Raw genomic sequence first — 23,436 nt, 5'->3', positions numbered from 1 at the left:
CACTGAAAAGTCAAGGTATCAGCAGTGGATTAAAAAATAGTGGATGAAAAATATTAAAGTTAACGATTGATAAATCAGCTAGAGATGCAATTAATCGTACCCGTGACCCCTAGAGCAAAGGGATCTATAGTATTATTTGAAAAATAACGCATACATTTTCAAATATAATATATAAATTAAATTTTTGTTTAATCATTTTTTTTCATTGTTTATTTAAAGAGATGAAGTTTAAGGGCAACTAATAGGAAGCGGACTTTATTGTTTATTTGAAGTTAGCTAATACAGTATGCGGTATCTGATAGTTTACGCTTTTCATTGCTCGTCTATTAAATGAAAAAATGATAGCGAGAAAACAGAGCTTTTGAAAAAATTGAGTGCAGCTCATTAATGCAATTAATGTCACTAAAGCCCTAAAATACAGCCTAAACAGTAACCCCACAGGCGGTTTTGTAAATTGTGGCTGGATTTTGGATATCTGGTTAGCTTGCATTAAAATCGGATTACTAGGAAAAATTATGGATTATGGCGCATTGATGGCTCCTAATTGCCTCTCTCAAGTTACCAACGGGGCCAAAAACATTTTTTTTTTTTTTCAAACTACAGTGTTTTAAAGCGAACCTGGCCATAAATCTAAATGGCGACCTTTCCACTTCGGCGCTGTGCATTGAACTGGCAGCAAATTTGTAAAATCCCCTGGATTCCCCAGGGAATCGCTGCCGTGCAAAACGATACCTGAAACTGACGCTTGATACAAAAATAAAGAATAAAATCTCGACAGACGTACAATAAGCAATTTTCTTTTTAGGGCTCATTCGGTTCAACGTACTGCACGTACTATTTTCTGAGAAATTTAAATAAATTGAAATAAATGGCGGCAGGTAGGGTTCTTTATATATGTATTTCTATCACAGACAATGTGAAAAGCATTAGAGCTCGTCTTAAAATGCCTGGGCGCATGAAGATTTCACCAAAAATTCAGTTGCATTGTTCTTTCAGTCCACCTGTTATTAGCCATGCTCTTTGCGGCAACCGACATGAGAAAGTGGACACTGGACATGGGGGCAAGTGGCAGAAAGTGCAAACAGATGTCCAACTGGGCTACAGCTGCAGCTGCATTCTGGACTAGAAACGAAACTTCAGGGAACTGAACTCGACTTGATGCAACTGACAGGTTGACTTTGACACAAAGCCCAGGAGGACGGGCTCTGGGTCTATAAATAAGGCATGACCCCACGACCCCACGACCCCACGACCATGTTACCATGTGGTGACAGTGATGCCAACGCTCTATATAATTCATTGGGTTGCACTGTTGTAAGTTGAATAGACAGCTAATAGAAGAGGTCACATTAAAGTATACAAAGTACACCGTTTGTCGTGATCCTGAGTGTAAGGAATATCAAGAAAATTACACTTATTGTACATACATGTTTAAGATGGTTAAGGTGTTTCAAAATGTGTCGAATAGTAGTAGGCTTCAACAATTTGCTTACATCGTAAGAACACTGTGTACATTATCTTATACACAATTTCATTGATTGCAAAATATGGGAATTTCTGTGCCGCTTCAGTAAAAGCTGTACCAAATCTGTGGAGACTTATGAGGCCTTTGTATAATGGATTTCCTTGGATTTATTCCAGCCTTTTTTTGAGGAGGCTTTCGAGGAAACATCCAAGTCGGCATCTCTGTTTGCTGACCCAATGCGAGTTGGTCTGATTCTGTGTGTTTGAGGGTGTTGCAAGTGCAACAACTGTGTCACGCCTTGTTTCTGTGGACGACAAGGCGGAGAATAGTGCACAAAATACAGAATATTTCATTCCGACTGCGCCGGGAATGGGGAGGGGGAGCGGGATGGCCACAATCTGCTAGAGCCAGCTTGTTATTATTTCTGGCTTTTGTTGCTTGCTTCATAAAAGTGTTGTCTTGTGTTGTCCACGTGTGTTTGCCTCTTTGTCTGTCTGTCTGCCTGTCTGCTTGCCTGTTTGTTTGGTTTGTTTGTTTCCCCGGCACTTCCTGTTGCTCGTTCGACTTCTGGCGGAGCGTTTCCGGTTCCTTTCATTTGCTATTCCACCCGTAAACGAACGCTCGCCTGCGCTCCACTTCATTTTTGCTCTCTCTGGATTTGCCTCGCTCTGCAGCTATGTAAGTTACATATGTGTGTACGAGTATTTGCTTGACAAATTCCTAGAAATCCCTAAATATTTAATACCTCGCACCATCAGACACAAAAGTGTTTAAAGCACTTCAAAGCACAAGGAGCTCCCGAGCCATGCGGAGAATCCACCTACAAAAGTGTGTGTGCCAGTGCCAGTGCCAGCTTCACCTGCCATTTCCATCGGGAACACTATTATCCGTTGACACCTTTCGCTGTTTTTCCATTAGATTGGTCTCCCAGCTCGCAACAGTACACTTGACCAAAAATGTCGATAGTTGTCGCTTAAGTTGCATAGGATATTTAATATTTAAGATGTGCACTTGAAAGTTTGCCTAAGGTTGTTAGTTGGATATGGCCATCTGTAAAATATATCGAAATTCTAAGATCATATACTTTGAAGTATTCTCATATTAATCGGTGTCCGTGGTGTGGTTCCTTACAGGTTTTTTCACATGGTAGTATTTGACATTATCTGGCAGTGCACTTGCACTTTGTCACCCATTTTTTTTCCCCTTCACCTGGGCGAGCGACACGTGTCACCTGTAAAGTGCATCGGATCCGGCAACCGCATCTTTAGCAACTCAGAGCTGAACTTTTCGCGACGGAAGACTCTTGAGTGCCCGAGTATCCGCGTCTGTTGCTAGGCGGGAGCAAAGTCATTTGACATAGTCAACTTGTCTTTAATTAATGAGCACACCGAAAAGCGCGCATAAAATTGCTTTGCGTCCCGGGCGTAGGGCTTCAACTTGAGGTGGCGGAAAGCAACAGGTGGAACGGGTGCTCCCCCAGGAAGTGGCCGTAAGGAGCCACTCGAAAATGTTCGAGGGCCAAAGCAAAGTTTGGGGCAAGAAATAAAGGAAGGCTGGCGGGCATAGGAAAATAACAAGGAGCCCAAGAACAAACAAAAAGGCCACGGGCCCAAAGGATACGAGTATCCTTTTGGGCACCAACGCGCCTTTGTGTATTCTTAATGGATCCACCCGAATCATTTGACCAAAGATCCAAAAAGGCCTTTATCCGCGCTTAAATGTCAGCGCGTTATGAAATTATGGGCTGAATGAAATTATTCACAAATAAATTAAATTGCGCAGTCAACGGGAATCATTTATGTATATTATGTTTACACTCTCCTTTTTTCCTTTTTTTTTTCTTTTCCTCATTTCACTTTTTTATATTTTCAGTATTTTCATTCAATTTTAAGCTGCCACTCCTTATCCCCGCCTGAAATATCAAAGGTGAGCCGGCGGTGGAGTAGTTTCCTCGAGCCTCTGCTCCAGGTGAGGGATGCCAGGTAGCCTCCGTTCCGTCGTGTCAATTCAATCAAGCCACCAGCTCACCAGTTCACCTGCCCACCTGCCCACCTGAGGCACCTAACGCACCGAACGCACCTGACTTGCCTCCACCTGGCTTTCTGCAACTTAATCTCGATGTTGTTGGGACCGTCGTTGTTTGGTTATACAAAATGAGAATTTATTGTACGGCACACATAAGCTGACTATAATAAAATTTCAATTTGCCCGACAAACGATGTCGTCGACACTCGTTTTCCCGCATAAAGCCAAAGAAGACGCACAAAGCAATAGCAGTTCCCCCAGCAAAAGCATACGCAAATATCGTTTATGTACAAACAATATTCACGCTTATTGCGATGTGAAAGTTGGCGAGCCCTTGGCCAACCGTTTAACTTTTTAGTTTGAAACGCGTTTGCTCGAAATTCGGGAAAAATTTGAAACATTTGGAACAATAGCAGTCTGCAAATGCAGCCATAAATATCATGGAGTTTTTTTCTGACTTGGAAGTCAAGCAAACTATGTGCACATCTGTACTACGTATGTATTATTATTATTAGTACTTATATTCATATTTAAAATTATCAAATTCAGCTCACCATTAATTAAGTATCAATAATTTGATCTCTCGATTAGTATAAGTATATAAAGTGTTTGAAAATGCAATATTAAACTGTATCTTGAAAGGTATTTCGTGCTCTGGCTGGCATGGGTTTCTCAGAAGAAGCCTTTTCTAGTACCTGTATAAGCTTTTAAAAGAAAACATATTTGTCACAAAGAATATCTGTTTTTGTCTTATAATCGCTTTAAGGTTTTATAGCAGCCGCATCGGGCTGTGGCAGATGTCCTAAGGGGTCACGACCCGATCGAAGTAATCCATGTGCCTGGAAATGGCGTTCGCACGCTTTGAGGGCTGGAGCGAGGCGGGCGGCATACAGACCCCAGACCTCAGACCACATCTATTGATATGACATTTGCCGGTCGGCGACTTCCAATCCTCAATGACGTCACCCGGGAGCAAGTGAGTTGGGAGCAGGGAGTATGCTGCGGAGCTCACGTACAGCACGCTCGTTAAAAATTGACGATGTGCATCAGCGGGTGGCGCTGTGGAATAGCTTAGGCAAGGTGATGGTGTTCCAAAGCTCAGTTCAGTACGGTTGGGCACAGGTTGGTGGGGTCAACCACGTGTCTGTAGCACTTAACCCATTGACCGCGGTACCACTTTTGCGCCCAGCATTTATCGGTGAATGTATTTCTCCCGGCGTTTTCAGCATTTATTGCATTTTTAAAGCCGTCGCCTTGACTCAACTCGCATCTCGAAACCCATAAAAATGGGGGCCCACTGAAGCCAGGCCCAAGAGCACCCAAAGGACATCCAGCATACACTTACTGGCTCCCATATACATATATGCATATATGTCTGCTCATATATGCTCATATAAATATCTAAATGTTTTGCATACTGCATGGCCCTTGACACGCCGCCTTTTAGCCCTCGCTCGCCCAGATATAAATACGTAATGCATGTCAGTTTGGTTTTGCGCTTTGATTTACCAGCGTTGATTTATGGCGGCCGCGCTGAGAAGTATGCTATACTTTGCGATGCCATGCGGGCGCATAAAAGTGAGCGTAAAAATCCACATTCGCGTATAACCAACCCATGGCCACAGTGAAAGCGGATTTAATTAGTGGAAAGCAGACGAAAAGTGGGCTGCATGCGGTACGCTTCGCTGGCAAGACGAGATTAAATTAAATGGGATGAGATAAGATGGGTTGGGTTGGATTGGATTGGGTTGCGCTGTACATATACGGCGATGACGTTCAAAATGCTAACGATAATGTTTCCATTAAATTGCCAAAGAAATGGCGATGTGTTGCGCATAAGTCTGCTTTAAAAATCTTTTCGGTGCGAAAAACTTATCGCAGGTTGATAATAGACAGGTTATTCACACATCGCGTCGGTCAACAACTTCCTTTGCGTATATCAAATTAATGTGAGGGCCGGCCATGGAATAACTTTGACAACTTTCACTTATTCGGGATCAAGGGGAAAAACTTTAGCGCTCCTCTTTGGCACTTGCTAATTAAGTTTGCCCGAGTATTTCATACGCCATGTGGGTACCATTCGCCGTCCGACTTGTTAACCTTTTTATTTGGTTCAATAAACAGAATGCCACTGCGAATGCGAATATTTATTTGTATAAACACATATAAATATTTGTGCGCCCTTAACGTAGGTCGTCTGCTATATTTGCCTAACATAACATTGCGTATACGCTGGAACAGAAGATATTCATACGCGCGTGAAAAAAAAAAGTGAAGGGAAGGAACTGAGAATCGGAGGTACCCACGTGTTTTACTTGTTTTTTAGAAAGCTTTTCACGCTAATGGAAAACCCAATATGTCTGATATGTGCTTATATGTATAACAAATTGCGGGGGTGGATGTGCCAAGTGGCGAAGATTCGCCTTCTGCCTCTTGGAAGAAATGCATCGGTAATGTACTAAGTATTTATTCCACATTACGGGCACCGCATGTGACGTTTTTTTCTTTTTTTTTTTTTTGCTTGAAACGTGTCAATATTTCCAAAAACAAAATGAATCCGATTTTTTTATGTACCCTGAGCTGGCCTTGAAAACGCGCCCTGCAAATGTGGCACTTTGAAGGCATTTACTTGACAAAATTAATTACCGAAATGCTCTTCTCTGCTAAATTATAAATAGCCAAGGGAGTCGCATAAACAACCAGCAGTGAAAACAAAAACAAAAACAAAAACAAAAACAGGACCAACTCAGGTTGTTGACAAAAATACAAAAAAGTGGCCAGGAGATGGGTGGTGGTGGGTGGTGTAAAGCCCCACCGTTTTGCGTTGTTCAAATATTCATGACAAGACGGCACAAAGTGCTCAAGTTTATTGCAATGAGAACAGTAAACGAAGGCGGCGACTGTTGCTTTCCCTAACTTTCTACTCACCACTTCCTCCTGCTCCGGGCTGTCTGCATCCGTCGCTCCTCCCGCGCCTTTTTAGCCAATCTCTTGATGCTTCGTGCGGAAATAGGCGACTATACAGGAGCTGACAAATTGTGTCGCGTACTTGCAGATATCAGGAATGTCCAGGCATCGTCATCATCAGCCGTTGGTCGCCTAAGCAGGTGGCTGTGCATTCATTTTGGCCAACAACTGATTGCATCATACGCAAATGCTGACGCATGCAGTTGGTCTTTCGACTCCGGACCATGACATCACTTTACACGCACGATTTGTGGCAAATGCCGCCATAATTTCTGCCCTCAGCCCGCTTCCGTGATTTTTAGGATCTCAGTTCGAGGAGGAGGACATCTGCGAGCAGCAGGAGGCTTCCAACGAGTGGGCGCAGGATGACCGAACGCAAGAAGATGGCGACGACTTCCGCACAAACGGAAGCCACATTCCGCTCTTTTGCTTGCTACTTGCTACTTGCTACTTGCTACTAGCCATTGTCAACGTTGTGTTCTTGGCCCACACGCACACAGCAACCGATGCAGACACAGACATACAGATACGGATACAGATACAAACACAGATACAGATACAAATACAGATGCTGATGCATCTACACTTTTGGCCAACATCCAAGAGCTGAGCACAAATTTTCGAGTACAGTCAGCAAAAAAGCGCATTTTGGCATGGCAACATGGCGAACTCAAAAATCACACTCAACACATTCAATTAGCGCACTGAACAGGTGCACGTATATAACAGTGGATATAGGAATATGCAGCTATGCATAGGTGCAATATAATAAATATTTTTTTAAAATCTTGAATACTTTATATGTCAAATTAAATATATGGGAATGAATGAGAATGAGCCATAACATGAATAAATAATGCTAAGTTATGAATAGTTTATCCCAACATTTATTTATCATATTAATGACTTTACTGGTAAAAGTAACGATTGATTGCCAAAATCGAATACGTATAGAAAACGATAATACAATTAGGCATCGCTCGTTAAATTACAGGGGTAGATTGCAATGGAAGTTAATGCTGATTCAGCTTAAATATGCAAATGCCCAAATGAAACCTGCTGCGGACAGCTGTAATTATAAATATTTGCGTAACACTAAAACTCACAAGCAATCAACCCGAATTGTCATACCTGCACAGTGCGGTGGTAATTCCTTCAATTAACGATGTTTCCACAGTCAACAACTTTCCCCGAACTATGATTATACAAGGCACTTTCAAAATGACATGCGGTGAAACCGGCAATTGTGCCTATGTCGTCCAAAAATGTCTGGGGAATATATTAAAGGCATGTTTAACTTGTAGGTAAGGAATAATCGTATGGTATAATATAGTCTGTTTAAATGATTTATAAAATCCCTTTAGTCATACTAGATCAGTGAATATCTGCTTTAATTTGAAAGGATTCCCAACAATCAGTTAGTTGTGATACCCTTATTAAGAGGGTGTACCGCAGCGAAATCGTATAAATGCCTAATGAATGAAGGTGTCATCGGTTTCCGGGAAATCCATACAAAGTGGGTTATTAAAACAGTTTATGCGCGTTGCTGGCCGCTAAAATTTCCACTAACTGAGCTGTTGACATCATGGCACCCCCGTGCATTCATCCAGATATATACGCCATAAAACTTGCTTGCAATCTCCTCTGAATGGAACAATGGAACAACCGAATGGGGTGAGACTTTTGTGGCTGGGGCTGCATATTTGCCGGCAGCATTTTTGGCGGCAAACGCCTACGCGCCATTGTCGTTGCCCCAAAACCCAAAACCCAAAGCCCAACACCCACGACCCCCACTCAACTACCAAACCACGATAAACTCGATTTGTCCTTGGCTCCTTGGCGTTAGTGTTGCTTTTGGCCGATTGCGGCTTGAAAAATCATTCATTGAGACACACACACTATGCGGGATGTATGTGCGTGTGTGTGTGTGTGTGAGTGGCTAGTTGGCAGTCAGAGAGTCGTAGAGATTTTTCGCGTGGGCGTTGTACGCTGTTGTTGTTGCTGCCCGTTGTTTTCATACTGCAAATATTTGTAGTGGGAAAATTTCTTGTAAAAGTACTACCAACCAACGAGTCTATTGAGCTGGCTCACTCTCGCCCCATCTCTGTCTGTCCCGCCAACCGTCTCTGTCTCCGTCTCCGTCTCCCTCGCTCGCCATTAAGTTTCGTTTTATGACAGTGTCGCTGTCTTTGGCCAGAAACAGTTGACGCAGCAGCTCCACTTTCGAAAAACGTAGAGAGAAGAACAAAAAAATGAGGAAAACGAAAAGCTGAAAATTCCAAGTCAGCGTGGGCGTCAAATGCTTCTAGTTTTCCACACCACCCGATGCCACCACTGCGGTTTTCCCTTATTGTGTATGCCTGTCGCGCTTTGCTGATTTTTCTTAATGGAATTTATGCGAGTGTGAAATTTATGTTTGTGCACAGATAGAAAACGCAAAACTATTCTTAGTTTTCGCCCCGGCGGGTGGAAAAACACGGGCGTTGCCTACTTTTCTGCGCAAGGACACGATTTTCTGTGCCGAAAATCGAGCACCATTCCCTGGTCCACCATTCACTGAGATTAACTGCAGCGTGTGCGAAATTGGCCACACACGCGCTGATCGCCGCACTTCAGATTGACATTAAACTGTTTGTCCTGCGGTAACTCTTACATGTCCATTAGCCGTCAGTTGAGGCAGGGAGCCAGTGAGCACAAGGGTACCAAACGCAACTGCGAGTCGCTATTGCACAATCGCTCGCAGTTATGAATATTTACTGGCATCCTATTTTCTGCGTGGCCCACACACATTACTATATTATGTCAGGGCGAGTGTGTGGGCGGAACAAATTGCTTTTCAATCAATTGAGCCTGCAGTTATTGCACTCGCCCAAAGGTTGCGTCGCCTCCTAAGCTGTTTGTATGTGTATATTGCTCATACGACCCGTTCGCCCAAGTAGGAAAAAGCCAGCGGGAGTGATAGAGGTTCATTCATATGTCTCTGCGACTCTGCGACTTGTGCGCCATTGACTGGCAAAACGCCCTCGAAAAGTCTTCTATTACAAATGGAAATTTCCTGACTTTTGCCAAAAGAGGAAAAAAGGCAAGGAAGGACCTTTTGTCAGTAGTTGGCGCGGGTGTTTGTGTGTGTGCGAGTGTGTGTCGTTGGCATATTTATGATTCAGCTGATAAATAAAATAAATTTCATTTAAAGTCCATTTCAGCCGCTAGCCGACTATTTGAGTCCATAATTTGTCTCGTAAATAATATTTGCCTAAAGAGTTTCCGCCCAAAAGAGTTTCCAAGCCAAAAGCGATGTGTGCCTCCTAATATTATGTAGTAGACGTAGACAGGCAGCCGATGCAATCGGTTGGCTGGTTGCAAAACTTCCCAGTGCGATAATACACTGTAATAGCAGATGCCATGGCGTTAGGTGTTCCATTTGCTAATCCTTATGTCAGAGAAATTGCATCAGCAGCCACATGGCCACAGAAGCTGGTTGAGTGCCTGCTGCTCCCTCGTCTTTGGCGACCTGGACACGTACTCCTTCGCCTCATTCATGTTGATAAACTCAGTCACTCAGGCACTCAGTCGGAAAACGGGGAAAACTGGGAATGGGTAGCAGCTGAAATGGCTAAAAAGTAGGGCGATCCTGAAGTTGAGACATGTCAAAGGTGTGGTAACTCAAAACCAGAATGTGTTTGAAGGCCCATCAGTTTCAGTTATAGACATTTTTCGTAAATACACTGATAAGAGTGCACGTTGCGTAATGAAGTTGCTGCCTGAAGGACATTAAAATAGGACAGCTACGAAAATGCATTGCACACGAGTGGGATAATGAACAATTTTAATGAGTGCGATAGTGTATATACTCGCATTAATTCTCTACTTTTCGAATTTACGTTAGGAACGTGGCGGCCAAATTATGACAAACCGCTGGGAAAGTTTCAAAAAGCGTTTTCAGCACACACTTAGCGCTCACCTTCACGCCCTATTCCGCCCACTTTGCTGTACGTATAGAGGAGGAGGAGGATGAGGAGGAGCCGGGAAATGGCCAAAATGGAAAAAACCAGCAAGAAGTACGTGCCAGTTTAGTACACTCAAAAGTGACTGACCACGCCTCCCGCAAAACTTCTGGTTGATTAAAGTGCGAGCACGGTGCGGAAATTCACCAAAATGTATGGAAATTTTTCTGGATTCCCCGGCATTTTGCTGTCTGTCTGTTCGGTCCTAACTGAAGTCCATAACTTATGTTTTATGCCGACTGGACTTCTGGCCAGAGAGCACTCTTCATTTCGCCGGCTCAATCTTTCTTCTCTGCTCGCCCCGTTCGCTTGTGTGAATGCCAACTGATGCATTATCTCAGCACGGAAAATAATCGGGGATAATAATGTAAAATACTCAAAGTCCCTATAAGTCAATATATTAAATATATTCCATATACACAGTATTATGACTTCTGGTACCTGTTGCAATGCATACAATTAATACTAATTGTGATTGCCAAGTGCTTTTATGTGATCTTATCTATTCACTGTGATTTTTCCAAGTGCATGAAGCAGACCACTTGCTTTCCGGCTTTGGGGCTGGGATTAGTTAATTTTGAGATAATTCGAGTGTTAAGCATGTGGCGCAGAGGCAGGCACACACAATTGCAGGCCCATTCCCAATTAGTTTTCATCATGCGGACCGCTTGTAGCGGCTTCGGCGGTGCGTCCTGCTGGGCAAGGGACATAGGACAAAGGACATGGGACGCAGGACATGGGACATGGGACATGGGACACAGGACTTGGGCATTCCTCCCAAACAGACAAAGGATGCCAAAACCGTGTCGCCTGCAATCAGAGCGGATGAGCATGTGTGTATGTGCTTGTGTGATAAACAAGTCTAATTAAAGCTAACGAGATTTGACCAGCCCAAGACGCACTCGAGCACAGTTTTGGGCTTAATTAAATCCCCTGTCTGTTCGTTCTCAACTTGTCAATTAGCCGATACTGAACGGGAGCGGTAGAACATACGAGTTTGGCTACATAATCTTATGCCTATTTTCGAATGCTGTCTAAAAATACGCGTAAGTGCCGCATTTGTAGGCGGTTCTGCAATGCCAAATAAGTAAGTGTTTGCCCATGAAATCGATCAACGGATTGGGCCCTCTCATATGCTTGGTGGATTTGGTGGGCGGATTTGGGCTCCCCAGCTCAAGTGGCAAGCAAATAAGGGTCTAAAAATAATCGAACATGCACACATACGCAAGCCGATAAGCGACAGGCGTTAGGACTCATTTTACATTTATCTGGTTTACGAAAGTCAACATGAATTCTGGTTGGAGGACATAATTTGGCAAAGAAGATGGGTAAAATTCCAGTTTAAGGAAGCTGTATATTACCTACTTTATTTGCGCTGGCATTGAAGCGAATACGTGATATTTGCCTTAATTTAAAGTGTACATAAAATGATATTATTGATTATACACGTATGTTACCTGTGTATTTGATTTGCTTGTTTGCACAGCACCATTTCTACCAATTTAATAAATCAAACTTGTACACTTTGCTTTAATTAATTACCTATTATCTGGCCGAATCAAAACTATTTAAATTATCTGTGTACTACGGAAAATAAAACAAGATAGAATGCTATAGTCGAGTTCCCCGACTATCTGATACCCGTTACTCAGTTAGTGGCAGTGCAAACGAGAAATTTCAACATTTTCTGGAATAGCGGTAGTAATTGGGTTTGTGGGCGTAGGAGTGGGTGTATCTGGAAGTTGGATGCTTAATCTCAACATTCAAGCTATTGTAGTTCCTGAGATCGAGGCTTTCATACGGACAGACGGACGGACGGACATGGCCAGTTCGACTCGGCTATTGATCCTGATCAAGAATATTTATACTTTATAGGGTCGGAAACGCTTCCTTCTGCCTTCTGCCTACTTTTCAACGAATCTAGTATACCCTTTTACTCCACGAGTATTATTATAAATATATTATATATTAAATACATTTGGTTGGCGTTGTCGCTCATTAGAACCACATTCTATTCCTTGCAGACATCAATTTAGAATGGACAGCAACAACATTGTCTGGAGTCTGTAACCAAATATTTGCCTGGATTTGTGAATTATCGATGCCGAATTGAAGTGGATATGGCTCTAATGAGAGCCCATTATATGTTTAATGAGCTGCGGCTCAAATGACTAGAGTCTTGGCTTTCTTCGGCGGTGTAAATCGAAACTCAAGCTCGATGGAGAGTGAAGTTCAAACGGGCGCCCACGTGGCTGTAGGTAAATATTTAATTCTAATGATCTATGAGCTTAGTTGTGGAGAAAGTGCGGATATAATGATGGGGCCTGGGTGTGAGTGGGCGTTGTCTATGCCACTTAACCGGGCTGAGTGAATTATGTTGTTTGTTCTTGTAATTGCCTTCCGTTTAGTTTTCGGCCGTTTGATTCGAAGGGCCGTCGGTGGTCAAGGGGCACGTTTTGTCGGCAGATCGTGGGTGTTATTAATTTATGAGCCCATATCTCTCATCATCATCGTTATGACAAGCGGAATCATGTTAATTTACAAGTTTGTCCTTGGCCGAAAACAAAGCGCCTAGTTGACGGGGACAATTATGATGTGACACAGAGGTAAACTTCACAAACAAACTGAGAAAAGAAACTGAGACAGTAACAGTAAAAGAAACAGAAACAGAAACAGAAGCAAAAGTTTCACAAAGTTTGCTTTTCGTCATCAAAAAGAAATCAAGCAAACGACAGCGCAAACAAATAAATATCAGACTCATCAACGTCATCAAAATGGCGGCAGGCTGACCACCATGAACGTGGCCGAGAGCGACTTGGCCCACCAAGATATGGCCAAAAGCAACGGCAATTCCTGGTAATGACAGTAATGAAATGTAACAGTTACATTGCGCATCGTTAAGTCGCACACAAAAGCCCGCCGACATTGCTAAGTCGCGTGGGAAAAGCTGGGCAAACCGAATGGAAAATCAGGAGTGGCGGGAAAAGCGGTTTTCAACTCTCAGCAACGAGCAGAAATGTGCCCCATTTCGAGTTGGTTTCTTGGGCTAAATCAAATCCTGCCAACTGCTGGAAAGATTCCACGTTGTTAATATATAATTAGTTGCTACAAATGGGCGATAGCTGAGCATATTTAAATTGTGGATTGCTAACCTAAAATGGTACTCAGCTAAATGGACACGTTTTCAAAACAGTATTGCCCTAAACTTGTTGGTTATAAAGTATTTTCGGGCGCCTGAACCATTAAAGCCCTTGTTAAAATTCCTAGAAATGACTGCAGTGCAGCACTGGGCGTGATAAGCGGACTCTTTGGAAAAGCAGACAAGGAGCAGCCACAGCGGCCACGGGAATTTGCATAGAAGGGCAGATTGTCGGCAGTGTCCTTGTCGGCATTTTCTCAAAGCGGCAGCTGCAGCTGCAGTTGAAATTCGATTAGGCCCCCTCCGTCTGCCTCCATGAACTGCATTTTAATAAGTGCCAGCAGTAGTTTGGCGCTCTACTCCACCAACTTTATTTCCTGTCGGTCTAGAGGGGGAAATTGCATTCGCTGATTCGGTTTTCGCTTGAAAAGACGTTAAGGAATGCAGAGAGAGCAAAATGTAGGTACTCAAGCGCAGCTGAATTAAATTAGTGGGTACAGCTAGCTACATATCGCTATGATTGATTGCATTCCACGCTAAAAAAACGTCGAACGTTATTCTTGACTGGATTATCATTCGCCTTGGGAACTCAAACCCAAGCCAATTCGTTAACCCTTTTCCGCAGTAAGACCCACTTAATATGCCTAATTGCAAGTTAATGGATATTCCCTGCTATCTGGGGCGTGGGTGTAATGTTTACGAGTTGAACTCTGAGCATGCCCCTGCCATTCTGGTTAATTATAAATTATTATTTGAAGCGAGCTCATGATGTGTTGTCGTGGATATAGGCCCGGCCAATGCTTAATTATGCTCTATGATATTATTTAAATTTTGCGCGCAATTTTGCAGGCAGGCAAATGTCGAATATCCTGCCATTTATTTGCCGACCCTGTGTGCGTAGGTCCTGATCCAATTAACGTCTCGCTGGCGATTAGGCAGCTGATTTGCACAAATCAATGCAACAAGCCCCAAGGACACAAGCCAACCACTACCATTGCCTCATTCAGGACCTATAAGTATATAGACCACCGGTCGGCGGTGAATTGAATGAATTATTTTACGGCATACTTTATTGCGGCGTCATAGGCAAGTGAAATGTCGTTTTGATTACTCGCACGCGCCATGAAAATTGGGGGCGTGGGGCGTGGCTTATTGATTTCCCGACAATTATTTGTGCGTAGCTACAAGTACATATCTGTATCTGTATTTGTATCTATAGCTGTAGCTGTATATGTATCTGTATCCGTTTCGATTTGTTGCATTTCGTAGATTGAAATCTATTGCTACTGGGCTATTCGGTACTGTTTTGAATCGCATAATTTGGCCCAGTATTCTCTGGCCTTTCAAATGTCAGCCACTTGTCGTCACTACCGACTCATTGTCACCCACTTGATAAACGTTGTAGTACCTCCCACAGCTCCAAGTTTCCCCTTGAATCGAATCCCCTTGCACTGTCCCAAAAATCGAGCCTGTTTACTCGGGCTGAAGTCCTGCATTCGGGCCTAAATTCATTCCACAAATGCCACGCAAAATACGTAACAGTTGACATTGAAAGTGACATTAAAATTTGGTATAGCGTTTATTTTTAGCCAATGCGAAAATAACTATTTTTTTGTTCGCCATACTACTGAATAAGACTTCAATAGCAATGTTGGTTAAGTGGCCAATTAGAGATGCGCATTTGGTGGGCGAAGAGTTGCGATTAATCTCAGCGCTCTGCTGCACAAATGTTTCCATGTTGTACAGAGAATTAGAAGAAATAGACCATAGCTCAGTTTTTCCTCAATTTTGTATGTCTGTCAAACTCAGCAACATATCACAATCGATATGATATTTTGTATTGAATCCTTAAGTCTCTTGAAGATTGATTTTAGGATACCCTTCTACGTTCACCTTATTATACAGCATCTGATTTTCAAGTAGTTCCGTTGCAGCAAAAATGCCCATATTTCCAGTCGAATGGCCGAAAAGAAGCGGCTTGTAGCATTCTTCTCCGGAAACTAATTTAGGAAAATTCTTCGAAGCCGGCAGTGCGACGGAGACGTGTTTTACTCGAGAATCGAGGATTGAGGAATTGTGGCATTGTGGAATTGAGGAAGAAGTGCCAGTAGGAGGTGGCTGGAGGTGGCATAAACCCGATTTGCCATTTGAAGCGGAAGTGACCCTTGAAGTCTGATTTTGTTTGATTTTGTTTGTGCGGCCATTCGTTGGCAACGAGATTTTCCTCCGGCCAGGAGTCCACTTGCCACACCACCTCCCCCCCAGTGGCTGTATCTATTTATTTGCTCCTATTGCGTTGTCGCTGGGCTTGCTGTTCAATTTTTAATCAACGGCTTTGATGGCGTCTTGGCAGCGCCTCGTGGAATCCATGCAATTTCCTGTTTGGCTGTGGACGAAGTCTGAAAGACAAGCGGCGCAAAAAGGAAAAGCGGCGAGCGCCAAAAGGAAACGCTGCTCAACTCGGCTGCTATTTATAGCATTTTGGCCATATCCCACGGAATTCAATGTCAACAGCACAGCCGGCAATCTCCAGACCGATGTCGATGGGTGGTAGAGGTTGAGCTGGAGCTGGAGCTGGATGTGAATGTGTAGGTGGAGGTGGAGATGGAGGTGGCCAGGACTGGAGGTCGGAGGCCGGAGTTGTCATACGCAAGTGGCGACTTGAGCATACGCAGGCGGACACTCGAGCCGATCTCCGTCATCGGCCATCAGTCAACCGATTAGGGTCCTGTGCCCCACCAAAGTGCAGCATACTTATGGGGGTTGTAATTGAACTTTGCTCTCTGCGGGCAATTAAAGTCACATCATAAATCACGACGGGAGGCGTGGAATAGGGGGCGAATGACATGGGCTTATTGTAGACCAAACACTTTGATTGAAACCCATATTAAGCTATTGAAATAGTAATATTTATTAATTATTATTAATAATAATAATATTAATAATAATAATAATATTAATAATAATAATAATATTAATAATAATATTAATAATAATAATAATATTAATAATAAATATAATAATAATATTAATAATAATACCAATAATAATTATACTAATAATAATAATAATGAAAATAATAATAAAATAATTATTTTTTATTATTTATTATTATTTAATAATAATCGCTATAGGTTTGAGATGATAGTGTGCAGTTAGGCACAATTATACATATATATATCTATTATATTACATTTATATCCCAGTTTGTTTAATTCATTTATAAGTTTATTCTTCTGAGAACTGAATTCTTGTGGAATAGTTTGCATAATTGCAAGAACTTAAAAGATACCGTTTAATTGCCCAATATCCCCCACATTGTAAATTAGACATAATGCACTGCAAATGCTTTCATTTTCATAGTTTTTAATTATTTAAGTCATTTCTGCACCACCAAACCCCTTTTGATTCGCCGGGTTCGAAGTGCAAACGTGCAAGGAACCTGAAAAGGATTAGTGTGAGACAGGACAACGCCGAGGTGGCCATGTGACGAGCCCAACTGTGGAATCGCCAATGAATCGCCTTCGGCCAGGACAATGGGGCCAGTCTGCATTCGCTTTCAGCTTCGGCTCCTCGCTCGGAGGTCCTGCGAGCGTGCTTACGTCACAGAGCTGCGTAGGCGTCATCGTCGTGCGGCGCACCCATCGTCCTCGTTCCGCCCCCCCGTTTCTTGGCCAAACAGTTGCCCGATTCCCCGATTCCCCGATTCTTCGGCTTCTCGACGACGACGACGTCCGTCGAAAAACGACGCCAGCCAGGCGCTGATTTTCCCCAAATGCCCCTGCTCCATCAAATTTCCCCACTCCCAATCCCCACTTCCCATTACCATTTTCCATGCTACCGTCTCCATGTCGCTGCTCGAGGGCTCGCGCTCTTGTTTCCCCAACTTTCGTGGGTGGAGGGGGGCTATCTCCTGAATGAAAATCCGCCGCTTCGATTTTTGTTGTTGACGTAGTCGTCGCCTCTTGAGTTTGCGCCTGCGCACTCCGGCGGCAGAATCATCTGTTGTCGTGGTCCCCCCAGGAATCCTTCGCTTGCCCGTGGTTCCAGCAAGTGCATTTGGCTTGTGGTAGGACCAGGCGTTGGGGGGATGGGAAAGGTCCTGGCCAGGCTCAGCTGTTTGCCGTCGCCTGTAGAGTTTTCCAAACGAGCCGGAGACTTTCGGCCGCGCAACAAATTGAGAGTCCAAGCCGGCTTTTCACACGGAGACTTTCCTCCGTTGAGATTGGGCTTGGAGATCAAATAATTTCGAATTTGGTTATATTACAGGCCTAAAAACAGGGACAATATGATGAAATACTAAATATGCGAGAAGTGTACACTAAATTCATCGTATAATTTTTATGACTAATTCAATAATTAACTGTTTTAAGCTTCGGACTTCATTGAAAAAATTTGGCTATGAATGACTGACTATTTTAGCTGTATTCTCACCTTTTACGTTCGATTGCGAAAGTTTTTCGATTATACGAGGTGCCAGTTCACCATTTCGTCCATTCAAAACTCTCCACACTGTGGACCAAGTCCATTCACGTGGCTTGAGCTCTTGATTCAACTTCACCTCGGCTCGGGAATCATTACGTTGGCACGGCGAATATATTATAGCTCGCTCGTAAAACGTAAAAGCCACAGACATTGTGACGACAAAAGGACTCGTCTTCGTCCTCGGTTCTCGCAGCCACGCCCCCCGCCCCGCCACTGCCTTCAGCTGTTTGTCGTGTGCAACAGCAAAAACAATGGCAAAAGTCGAAAAACGAGAAGCGAAAAGCGGGCTGCAAGCAACGATGACGCCTCTTCCACAGGACATTCTCCTTCATTCATGTTGGCTTTCGCCCGAATCGAAAGGACCTTCGGCTCCGCGTCCTCCCTATTCTCGGTTCGGGTTCGGTTCGGCAGCTTTAATGACTTGCAATCTATGTGCTCTTTTATTCACAATATATTCTCGGTGCTGCTGCGTGAGTTGTACTTTGGCATTAGATGATGTGTGTGTGTCGCCAATGTGATTGTCAACGTTTTTCGATGTTCGAAATGTAGGGGAAATGTACCGCTAGCTCGTTGGGAAGTCGATCAGCATTTGCTATAAGAAAGGGATTTGCAAATATCACGGGAAATGTAAAAACTTATGATCAAAATTTATTATAAATATGGTAAAAGTTGTATATAGGAATCAAATATAGTTTATATGGTTTTTACTTGACCGCTATGACTTATGCAGTATTACTTTATTAGGAAATATTTTATTATAATTTTAGGCAATTAAACAAACATTGAAAACTTCGACAAAATATGCCAAAATTTAAAATTTGTTTAAAAACATGATTGCCAAAACGGTCTATAATTTAGTAGTTTATGCAACTGAATTTGTTTAAATTGATATACATTCATACATCTTGTGTTTAAAAAGGGTTACTCGACAGCCTTTAGCCAAGTGATTTCAGTGAAATTCCCATTAGTTTGCCTTTAATGAAGCACAATCCTTATCTCGGGAGAAACCAGATATGTGGTGTCACTTAATTTTCCCACAATTGATTTTTCCGGCAAGAAAACACACCGATTCCGGGTAAGTCCAGTGAGAAGTGCATTCAGTGATTGAATCCTGGGGTGTATTTGGGATTAGAGGAGCCACAGCTGATGACAGCTAAATGGAATTCCCCAAATTCGAGTCGAACTGGGGAAATGCCCCGCCAGAAGGAAGGACTACGATGCGGATGTTGGACAACCCACGCAAACTGGCGACCGCAAATCATATGGCATCTGGGAAATGGAAAACAGGGAGTCGGTTATGCCGGTAACGGTGCACAGTGCGCAGGAGCAGGCACTCTCTCTCTCTCTCTCACTTTCTCCCATCCCGTTAGACTTCGGGAAAAACTCTACACATGAGGCTGGTTGAAAACAAGTGGTTGAGCGGCCACAGCGCTCAGTATAGAGCGAACAGTCGTTTCGAGCTCGAGTTTTTCCCGCTGGCCGAGAGCACACAAGCTGGAGCTGAGGAAGCCCAGAAGCAGCAGTAGCAGTAGCAGCCGGAGCAGGAGCAGGAGAACGGAGCAGGGAGCCAGGAGTCAGGAGTCAGGATCACGGAGCACGGTGAAAGAGAAAGGAGAAAGGAGCAAGGAGAAAGGAGCAAGAGAGAGCGGAGAGAAGCCAGCCCAGCAGCCAGCGGTTCGTCCGAGGAGTGAAATTCGAGGCGGGGCGTGCAGGGAGTGGGTGTACGAGTGCGACTACGACAACGACTGCCACATAAAGTGGAAATCCGAAACGCCTTGAGGAGAGGCAGCGACATCGACGCGGGCAGCGACAGCGACTGCGACGCCGACCGCGGCAGTGGCAGCAGCAGAGGGACACGCGTCAGGCGGCCAAGCAAAAGGCAGACAAACAGGCAAATCCTGCTGAGACGACACGACGAGTCCTTGCTCGTCGGTTCAAACGTGCGGAACACTCTTCAAGCCAGGCGATAAAAAAGAATATAACAAAAAAAATATATACAAAAAAAAAATACACACACTAGAAGCAAAGCTAGTCCACTAAACATCCATCACCCAGAACAAGGGAAAGTTTTCACACCACTCAAAAAAGCTGAGTAACAACACAACAAAGTTATATACCCAAGAAACCAAAGTGCCGCGAAAAAACTAACTAATAAGCCTAAGGTCTAAATCGAAATCGAGTGACTGGCCAGTGAAAAAACGTTAAAGTTAAGTGCCCGAGAAAATAGAAAGATAATATCGAAAAATAACGACACCACAAACGGTCGTTGCAAGGCATCCACAAAAAGCGAGAGAGCCAAAAAGTTCCAAAAAAGAAAGAAAAACGCAAAGTTCGGAAAAGTTTTGAAAACTTCGAAAAAACTTCGGTGCAGGCCAGTGTAGTGCAATGCCAGGCTTAGGCCGGCACAGTGTTGGTCAGCGGTGTGGGGCCTGAAGACCCACAAAAGCCGTGTGTGCAAAGCATCGAAAGCCCAGAGAGAAACATTGATATCGGGACTATCCCTCACCACCACTCACCACTCACCACTCACCGCCACCAGCCCCCCAAAAACCACCTGCCACCTGTCTCTATAACTCCCGCCCTCCCCCAACACAAGCTATCTGTATTTCCCCCTGGTAAACCCAACCCGAAACCGCCAAGATAAGCCGTCTAATCGAGAAGCTGCGCCAGACCAACAAACGGAAAATGTTCTGCTCGCTGGCCCAGACGCTCTTCTGCGTCCTGCTCATCCAGGGCGGCCTCTATGCCCTCCACCTGAGCGGAAACGGAAATGGCAATGGGAATGGGAACGGGAACGGTGACAAGTCGCTGGGCGAAGGAAAGGTCGTGCAGGTGCCCAGTCATCCCGTGGGACCCTCGACGGGTGCCGCCGCTGCCTGGCAGACCGCACCCTCGCAGCAGCAGCAGCACCAGCAGCATCCCGGAGGATCACCGCCCGGCGGTGGATCCTCGCCGCATGGCCATCGATCCGCCGCAGCGGCCGCCTTCGATGCCACCACGGTGCGGCTGAACAAGGAGATAGCGGACATGGCCCAGCTGGAGCGGGAGCGACTGATGCTCCTCGCCCGTGCCAAGCAGACGGCGGAACAGCCGCCGGCGGGCAGCAATCATCGCGGCCATCCCTTCATCGCCGGCCGGATACAGATGCAGCCCAGCGAGGAGCTGGACGTGGGCGATTATCCGGCGCTGCTGCAGCAGGCCGCACGGGGTTACATCTTCGGTAATGTCCAGAAGCAGCCGCCAACGCCGGTTACCCTGGAACAGGATTACGAGCAGCTGAGGGAGCTGGAGAATAGACCCGTAAAATACTACGGAAGGGTGGTGCAGCCAGCGGAGAGGGAGGAGCAGGCGGAGTCCCTCTACGAACCGCTGCACTCGTTCGGCGACTTCGATGACTTCTCGGAACTGGATCAGGAACCGCAGGAGCCCCACTTGGGCGAGGATGAGTTGCTGCGGGAACTGGACGCCTATCAGTATCACGGCCTGGAGGATGAACCACTACCGGAGAATCCCTACCGCACGCTAGAGCAATTGGAGCTGGGTGCACCGGACTCCCTGCAGCAGCTCTTCGAGCAGGAACAGGAGCAGCGAGACGCCCCGTTCAAGACGATGCACTCCGGCAAAGCCCACAACCCGGGCAACTACAACATAAGGGTGCAGCAAAAGTGGGCCAGGAAACGAAATGGCCAGGGTGTTGCCCATAATGCCGAGGCGGAAAAACAGCTGCAGCGCCAGATCTTCGCCCAGCACTTCAAGCCGCAGCGGACTGGCAAACTATCACTGTCCGCCAACTCGGAGGCTACGGCCAGCAAGCACCTGAAGCCATCCAGTCGCTCCGGCTCCAAGGATAACGAGAAGCCACATAGCGAGCTAGGAGGCAGTGCATCCTCTGCCGCCTCCTCCTCCACTTCTTCCTCCGGCAAACAAACAGCCGGCGATGGGTCGTCTAAGCAGCAGGTGGAGCAACAGTCGCAGCAGGACAAAAAGGATCCCAGCCACAAGCGATCCGGATCCGGAGCAGCGGGATCCATGGGATCACCAGGAGGCGTTTACTCCGCGCAGCCACCGATTTCCCACAGCATAGCCAGCCAGCTGATGCTGCGCACCGCCCGCGGTCAACGGCAATACGATGTGCCACAAATCGGTGAGTTTCAGATACAAATACGTACAAATACGTACAAATTCCCAATTGAACCAGGGGCAATTGTCATAACCTAGCCGACTTCAACTGTGACCTTTAGCCGACTGTCTGCCCTTAATTCGATCCAATCGAATATCCACCTTTCACATTGAAGTAAACCTCTAATAAGCCCTAATTAGAGTGAACTTTCACCAATCTAATATAGTTTCTCAAATTTGAAAGCAGCAGTAGTTGTGCTAAAAGGATAATACGAGTATAAGCAGCCAAGTCTTCAAATCAGGATTTATTTCTTTATAGTTCAACCTACATATAGTATATGATACTTTGATTTTATACCCAGTATTACCCAATATGAAATCAATTATTAAATCAAATCGAATAGTTCGCAAAGTTCTGTAGTAAGCTGCAGTGTATTGTAATTACTGCGGCATGGCTAATTTACAAATGCGTGTTACATGCTCAGAAGGACAACATTTACCCACAATAGTCGGTCAATATCTGTCCAATATCGCTGCGTTTCGTGTCGAATTGAGTCGAGTGAAACGCGCTCTTGACCCACCACACACACATAGCCACTTCGAGTGTGAGTGCTTTCTTTTTTTTGGTTCAAAGGGCCAAAGCAAGTGGGGCAGCTCCCGAAGGACATGCCATAATCGCTCTATTTCCGTCACCATTTCTTTTGCGCCAGTTATTAATGCGTAGAACTTGGTGTACGGTCGTATAGACCCGTTTCATTATGGCGCCTCTTGTTATTCCTGGCCAACTCGTGCATATTTCATGATCCAAGGTGCTGCAGTTTGGCCAGCAATTTAATCCTTTTAGCCGGCTGGTGGGCGTTATGGTTTATCCTGGGTTATCAATCATCAATCAGCGGGCGTTTAATAGATTGTCACTAAATCATTTTGTCAACAATGGCCGAAGCGAAAAAGTTTTTGCAGCTATTTTCGTTAGTTTGGCCAACTTTGCAGCCCGTTATTTTTGGCCATTGCATTTAGCAAATTAGTCGCAGGACTTCGGATGGAGTGCGGCTGTGTGGAAGTTCGTCCTTGGCTTTCATCCATTTGGGCCGTTGTTAATCACTTGGCTGGCTAAATTACTTTACAACAAGTTTTGATGGTCGCCATGAATACGGAATGTGCTTAGAGAAAGTTGGACCAGAATCAGGACTCGGCGGAAGATGTCTGCCTGGTTCTCGTCCTGGCGGACAATC

The 23,436-nt window shown here is 44.8% G+C and overlaps 1 protein-coding gene across 1 annotated transcript in view; it reads left to right on the top strand.

Annotated features, from left to right (window-relative positions):
- Positions 1–19,503: 19,503 nt before the first annotated feature.
- Positions 19,504–23,436, top strand: part of LOC6546909 — a 29,038-nt gene continuing 25,105 nt past the window's right edge. The window contains exon 1 of the mRNA XM_001975952.3: positions 19,504–22,229. Within this exon, the coding sequence (XP_001975988.1) occupies positions 20,771–22,229 (1,459 nt within the window). The 5' untranslated portion in view covers positions 19,504–20,770. The remainder of the gene's footprint in view (positions 22,230–23,436) is intronic.

Source organism: Drosophila erecta, unplaced genomic scaffold (genome assembly GCF_003286155.1).
Source record: "Drosophila erecta strain 14021-0224.00,06,07 unplaced genomic scaffold, DereRS2 tig00000092-arrow-pilon, whole genome shotgun sequence".
Classification (NCBI taxonomy): Eukaryota; Metazoa; Arthropoda; class Insecta; order Diptera; family Drosophilidae; genus Drosophila; species Drosophila erecta.
Note: the sequence above shows the minus strand (reverse complement) of the source record. Positions and strands in the feature narration are given on the sequence as shown.